At 35.7% G+C, this 7,822-nt stretch overlaps 1 protein-coding gene across 2 annotated transcripts in view; it reads left to right on the forward strand.

Annotated features, from left to right (window-relative positions):
* Nucleotides 1-3,960, forward strand: part of LOC145664087 (ecdysteroid-regulated 16 kDa protein-like) — a 72,049-nt gene extending 68,089 nt beyond the window's left edge. For both annotated transcript variants that reach the window (XM_081730435.1, XM_081730434.1), the window contains one exon: nucleotides 3,743-3,960. In XM_081730435.1, the coding sequence (XP_081586561.1) occupies nucleotides 3,743-3,832 (90 nt within the window). In that variant the 3' untranslated portion in view covers nucleotides 3,833-3,960. The remainder of the gene's footprint in view (nucleotides 1-3,742) is intronic.
* Nucleotides 3,961-7,822: the final 3,862 nt, after the last annotated feature.

The raw sequence follows: 7,822 nt of genomic DNA on the forward strand, positions 1-7,822 counted from the left end.
AGATCACTGTTACAAACTAGCGCATTTCTTCGTTTTAAATTGAAAGTATAACTGTCTTTCTTTTTTTAAGTAGCTTTCATAAGAAGAGAAATTGATCTGGAATTTTAAATTAGAACGATGCGTCATGTGGAGGTGGTGTAACAATGCAAGTTTTAAATATATGACGTCTTATATATGTGCATTACGCAACCAGTTAGTAAGAACGAGTTCCGGAGTTTAATAACTTGAAATACACGAAACATTTAAAATACATGCATCATTTCTATCAGCCGAACACATTATAAAGGCGGTAACGTTTTAGACGCGTGACATTCAGGCCTACATAATTTCTTATTTTTGCTAAAGTAACCCTCATAGACGTTATATTATGGGTATTGGTTAAAAGTATATAGGAAAACTGGAAATCTCTATCCTAGCCAATCAGCAAGCAAAGAATAGTAATCTATGTACTGTGTATTTACCTCGTGTCTGCTGGTAATTTGAATTCACTTTAAACAACACAATGCGGCAATTTGAAATCTAGATTGTAGCTGTAGAAGAAAAAGAGAGTGAACATAGAAAGTTTGTTACCTTTGATTATTCTAATTATGACCCTCCTGTATATATTGTTGCGCCCTGGCCTGGTTGGTTGGAAGTTCTTCCGTGGAATGCTGATGAAAATCCTTGTCATAGCCCTCTTGATGGTCGCTACGTCATCGAAGTATGCGTGCACACTTCAGTTTACGAAATAGAAAATAATCTCACGGGCCCAGATCTGGTGAATACGGAGGAAGGGATACACACAGATTCCCTCTTGAGAATAAAAGTCTTGCATAATCACAATCTTGAGACTTGGAGCATTGTATTGAGCAGTCGCCACTGTACATCACTCCGATACTTAGGCTTCGCATGTGTAATAGGTTGCAGTAACTGCTTCAATACTTCCAGGAAAAATAAGGCCTTAATTGTCTGTCCTGTATTCACAAATTCCTTATGCATAATGCTCTTACTACCATTAAAAAATTAGCGAAAGCTTGATTTTGAATTTTGATGGCTCAGTTTTTTGACTTGTGGATAGTTAGAAGATTTCCACTCTCCACTCTGACTTTTTGTCGACGGGTCACATTGAAAAACCCATGTCTTATCCCGGGTAACGGTATTCAGGAGGACGTTAAAGTCCTTATTGACGGTAGCAGTCAGTTTTGCTGTGATCTTTGTTGGTCATTTATTAAAGAATGGGACACGAAACGGACACAGACTTTATCTTGTTGAGATTGTGGGATATTATTTGCTGCATAGTTTCTTTATCCACGTCCAATTCCTCAGCAAGGATTCGTAGTGTAGCATTTCGGTATTCCATGATTAGTGTCCTCACTTTCTTCACTAATGCGTATGTTCTTTCAGTCCTTTAACTCATGTCCCTCTCTGAAATGCCTGTGCCATGCAAATACACGCGCACCGGAGAAACAAGTGGCTCCATATATTTTTGAAAACTTGATAAGTTTCTGTAGAAGTCTTACCTAGATGAACACAAAACTTGATGTTCGCTCTTTGTTTCGTGATGAATTCACGACGCAGCTTCGCAACATCAGTCTATACCAGCGTTTCCCAACCGGTGTGCCGCGGCACACTGGTGTGCCGCGAATGGGCCGCTGGTGTGCCGCGAAAAAATCGAAACAAATTATTAATTCTATACGAACCAAATTGCAAGACAGGGGAAAATGTATATTTATATTTCACATTACTATGAACCTCTACTATAAATCTACAATTTTAAATTTCATACTGTGTTACTTTTCTGTACATTTTTAATGTTGAAAAACGTATTTATCATTGTCATGACCATTATTACTTCTTTATTGTTGCAGACTATTTCGTAACTTGAAATTTTAACATATCATTCAATAAATTCAACAAAGCAAGCATGCATACAAATTACCTACATTTGTGTTTTAAAAGTATAGGAGATTTGTTTATTTGTTCGTTATTTAGTGATCTTCCCTTTTAGTTAGAGGTTAGATACAGTTTTCGAAAGAGAAAGTGGATTTTTAAAAACCCGAGTTCTATATTTCATTGCTATTGTTTTCTATTTTAAAATTAGAATGAAAAATAAGTATAATGATTTAGCACGGGGGAAAATCAGTGATCTAGCTTTCTTCTCTGTAAGAAGGAAATTAGTAATCACATTAAAATACCACGGTAATTATATATATATATATATGGGTGTGCCGCGAGAATTCAAGTTACACCTGTAGTGTGCCGCAAGTTGAAAAAGGTTGGGAAACGCTGGTCTATACTCACCAAGCCCGCACACGTAACTATGTCAAGATCAATGCACTTTTTATCAGTCATGAAAAATATAATCAGGCCAACATTTGGAGTAATATATTCCAAATGTTCTGAGCGATCACACAACAAGATATTATACTAAATTACATATTACCGTATTCATATTCATACAACCTTAATTTTTATAATCACAATTCGATTGTCAACAATAATAGTATGTCTATCATACTTCAGCGTATAACGTTCGGCATGCCTACCAAGCACCACAAAAGTAATGAATAAGAAAGTCCTTCTAGGGATTCGAACTGTTCTTTTTCCTTTTAGTAGCCTTGTCTCATTCATTAGACCCTGCTATCTTCGCCCTGAAGGATCTGTAATTGATGTCTTTACAGGAAATTTTAATCTATGACACTATTTCTAATCTTCTACGGTGTTCTTTGTTTCGTAGACTTTTCCGCATTCCTTTTATATTGTCTTCACTTATCTCGACTATGCATTACTCGACTTATAACTTCTATTCCCCTTAATGATAGAACGTACAAGACTCTGTCCAGCCGGAAGGGTCTTCCGGAAAAACGTCTGTACACGAGCCGCCGTCCTGCCGGCAGGACTCACCTCCTCATTGGAAACAACGTGAGTTTGTCCTTCCGGAAGGACGGAATCCTTCCAGCAGTACTCATTGTAAAATATACAATAAACGGTATGAGAATAGGTTTAGTGCTTCCCAATTATTACAGAAATTCGCTCTACTTTACACATTATTGGTGTTTAGTGGATCAAAATAGGGAGCGTAAACGTATACACGATTACCTTTACAAAACATACCACTATTACTAAACTAACAATCGTATCAACATGATTCTTTTTTGCTCTAAAACTGGAGACTGGAGTTCATGTTCATTCTACAAGGATCACTTTCCGTCCTGCTGGAAATATACAAAGTACTCTAATTTATAGATAAACATGGTAGGACTTTTGGGACGTCACGTCCTCCCGGAAGGACGTTGTACATTCTAAGATTAAGTGTGTGCTTCAGGCTTTCATTGACTCTCCCCACCAAACTATAGGTTTGAATGATTTAATTGTCATATTCTTCACAACAGTCGGTGCAGGGATGAAAGCATCGCTAACAGGTGTACATTTTCTTGTTTGGCAGATAGTACATAATAATGTACTTAAAAAAAAAAGTTGCAAATGAGTCTGAATCATATATAAGTTGAATCAGTCGAGAGTGAGGAAAACATCCAAATAATTTGCAAAGATAAGTTGGTTTAATTTCAGTATCATATACTTAGTAACTTTATTAAAATCATGCCCAGGTGTATATCAACACCTTACCAAAAAAAAAAAAAAAAACTACAAGATTGCTTTTTCGAAATTCCATAGATACAATAGAGAAATCACAACTCTTAATTAGGGTTATTTTTTTAATGTTGAATAAGTACTGTAATATTTTTTTCTTATTTCTTTCCAGCTCGAATTGACCGTCCAGTGGACTTTGTTGGCCCCTGATGACACCCGTATCGTCTGTTTCCAAGAACCAGCTGTTGTAGTAGATGCTTAATTTATTTTGTAACATAAATGTGATGAGACTTAACCTTAAATTCCCTTGTTGAAATAGTTTGGTTTGTGTGACACTGTTTTAAAACCTCATAAAAAAAAGTAATAAATAAAATCTCCTGGAAATTTGTATATTGTCTTGTTTTACTTTTTCTCTTTCTAAACACTATCTTCACTCGTTGCCGTCTGCTTGTTATGCCATACCCATCTAATGTTCTACATAGGTTTAATGAATCCCATAATTTGTTTTAAAAGGAAACATTGTAACTCTAATCAAAATTAGGAGATAAATATAGAAAAATTACCAAGAAAGGTAACTTTTAATATATCTGCTTCCAACTGTGAATTTGTTTTAAACCAAAGAATTCTTGTTGATATCTTAATTTTGTAAGGAAGAACTATACAACTTCAGAAGTGTCTAAAATGTTCTAAAATCAAATAAATATTATAATTTTGTTTTTACAATGATGATGCCACTTCAATTATATAAAATAGTGGTAATACTTTGGCTCGTGGACCGACAGATATATATACTATATACTATATATACTTTTGTTTTCGTATTACAAGATTATAGCAACTAATTCTCTCTCCACTTCATATTTTTTTTCTTATATTGACGTTCCACGATTCCCTTAAGGCCAAAGGGGATGAATGATTAATGATATTGAATTATTGGGAAAATAACTTTTTGCTACTATCCTTCCGGGAATGAAACCGAGACCATACGTTCCAACGGAGCACACGCTAGCCACTAAACTTTATCAACTTGAAATTGATTGGTTACATATTGCCTTGACCACTTTCTAAAAATCTGTTCTTGGTATTCCTTTAGTTTTTTTAACTAATCATTGCCTCCGCTTAACTATCGTTGATGCAAGTGATCCCGGGATGAACTCCCGGTGTGGACACTCGGTCGAAAACCAGCCATCTTGAATGAGGTATTCCTAGATAGATATCGGAAGTGCCCACAAAGATGAGTAACTAAATAAATAAATTTCTAACTAGTCAGTTGGAACATTTATGATTTCTCTAGAAATAAATTAATAGGATTTAATTTATCTAATGATAATTCTTCTGTAAACATTACAAATTTATGTTTCCGTAAACTGGGATTGCACCCTCTTTTGGTAGTTTTAAGCCTATAGATAGTGTGAATCTTGGATTTATTCTGAGTATTACATAAGTTTATTATCCATTCTGTAATTTCAACAACATATTCGAGGAAAAAAATGGTTCGCTTCTCGAATTCCAAAAAAGGGTGCATGTTAATCAAGTTAAATTGTAAAGATAACTTTTTTCTTTTATTTAGATTTGCTCTACTGAATTTAGCACTAAATATTTGGCCAAAATATCTTTACTATTCATAAGGACTTCTGTTTTTTATACAATCAATTCCGTTTAGTTAACGCTATTCTTGCAGTTACTATTGTAACCATTAAACAAAATATGGCCCCACCAAGCAGTACTTCCCAAACTTTGTTGACTGATAACACATTTCTAAACATGCCCACGATATCAGGACACACTTAGCTTAGCTTAGGAAAAAAATGATTGTGCCGTTGCAGATGTTGGCTGTTACAGTCTCTCTAAAAAAGTTGGATCAGGCCAGGGGTGGATCCAGGATCGACTTCTGGGAGGCGCGGTGGGTTGTCGTACTGCTACTTAGAGCTACTTTTAAGAGCTTCAAACTCTGGGACGGGTTTTATTTATATATATAAAATAGGAAAGTTTTCTGTTCTTGCCCCGATCGCCCCCTGGATCCGCCACTGGATTAGTCTTAGGATTAGGGATTATATTAGGATAGCCCATCACGTTTGAGGGATGACCTCTCTCGGTGATCACACTATCTGAGGAAAGGGAAGGAAGAAAGTATTGCAGAAGGAAGAAATCACCCTGGGACCTGTATGTTAGGTGAATGAGGAATTTGCCTGGTGTGAATGAGGAAACCCCAGGAAAACCTTACTCAGGATGACTGAACTGAAAAAGCTTTTAACACTTTTCGGCCGAGCGTCTTCAGTGGGAATCAAACCGGGGACCGCTCCCACCAAAGACAATAGCGTAAGCGACTACGCTACACTTTGCTACGCTCTCAAAGTTGATTTTTAATTATTATTAACTGCATAAATAAAAAAATTAAATATATTATATAAAATTTAAGCTTATAGGTTTTCTGAATAAAATATAATTTATTTTAAAAAATTCTAGTTTTACTACTGACTAAAAAAATGTTAACCAAACTCGGGAAGAAACTATACAATAGTCTGCAATATATAGAGAAGAATATAAAAAATAATTGTACATTCACAAGGTGAAATACTATGGAAAATCTTAAGTTTCTGAAGTGAGCATAAATGTGAATTTCCAGTGTCCATATATGTATGATAGTCCATATATGTATGATAGCTCCAATTCACCAACATATTCTATTGTAGTCATTTCCTTTCTTTGACAACATGTAATTGTTTAAATATTTAGAACGCTCTTGGTAGTGTCACAGTATTAAATATACATCCACTATTGTGTCTGACATGGTGGTTGGGAAACGATACCACTAAGGATTGCTGGAATTCAACCCTTTTGCTCCTGATATATTTTAGAGGAGCATTTTCAAACAGGGAAGTCATTTAGGGAGGGCAGGAGGAGGCAATTCCCCCTCAAGAGTTTGCGGATTACATATACTTTAATAGATTGTCTACTAATATAGTAGTACAAAACGTGAAAGTCTATGTCGGTGGTGATCTTGTCTCCCTCAAGTGAAGTCTCAAATGACGCCACTGTTTTCAAACGCTGCTATTGAATAACAGAGCAGAGAGTGAAACCATATAACATTGTAAACTGTTACTTTATAATGCCATGGCGTCGCGGTGGCTGAGTGGTAGAGCGTTCACCTCTGATGCTTGGGGTCCCTAGTTCGATCCTAGCTCGCTCCAATTGGATCTTGTAGTGGACAAACACGGGGTTTTCACGGGGTTCACCCGTTTCCTCCCGCTTTCTTCTTCCGCCATTTCATTCATTCTCTTCATCACCGTGTCCTTTAACCCACACGGCATAAACGTGGGACGTAAAACTCAACGATTTCATTTCAATTTTTTCTATATGCTTTGTTTACATGTATACATAAATAATATTAACCAAACTCGGGAAGAAACTATACAATAGTCTGCAAAATATAGAGAAGAATATAAAAAATAATTGTATATTCACAAGGCGAAATACTATGGAAAAACTTAAGTTTCTGAATTGAGCATAAATGTGAGAATTTCAAGGTATGAAATATGCGTCAGAATATATATATATATATATATATATATATATATATATCCCCCCTTGACGCTCAGATATACACTGGATAAAATGGGCTTCAATTCTGCTTTACACTGGATAAAACGGCAAAATATGGTTCAGCCCCTCCCTTGATCATATCCTGGATCCGCCCCTGTGTGTGTGTGTGTGTGTGATAACTCCAATTCACCAACACATTGTATTGCACTCAGTTCTTTTCTTTAACAACATGTAATTGTTTATATGTTTAGAACGCTCTTGGTAGTGTCACAGTATTAATGCATGACGATTTTGACGTGAGCTTCTGAATCTCGAAGTGTTTATAACGGATTTACACCGCAATGAAATGTGGACTTCAAATTGTCACTAAAAATTGCCATTAAAATCACCGTACATTACATGACTCTTACCTCATCCTTTTCTTTGTTCATGTAAACTCAGAGTCTGGTACAATTATGTATTCGTAGAGGCTGAACCATAAAGATACAATAAAAAAATAGTTAAAATAAGTCATATTCTCATTTACTAACTTCTCCAACTCTACCTAAGAATACCTGTCAAGTGCAACATGAATTTGCGGTGTGCGTTTTCAATGAACATAATAAAACTCAAGGAAACAATTCATCACTGGTATAGTATCGAACTGGAAGAAAACGTTTCCTGGGAAATAAGATGGACTCGCGCTATTTTGTTATGTTTCTCTTACTTG

This window comes from Thermobia domestica, chromosome 11 (genome assembly GCF_964235325.1).
Source record: "Thermobia domestica chromosome 11, izTheDome1.hap1.1, whole genome shotgun sequence".
In the NCBI taxonomy this organism is placed as follows: domain Eukaryota; kingdom Metazoa; phylum Arthropoda; class Insecta; order Zygentoma; family Lepismatidae; genus Thermobia; species Thermobia domestica.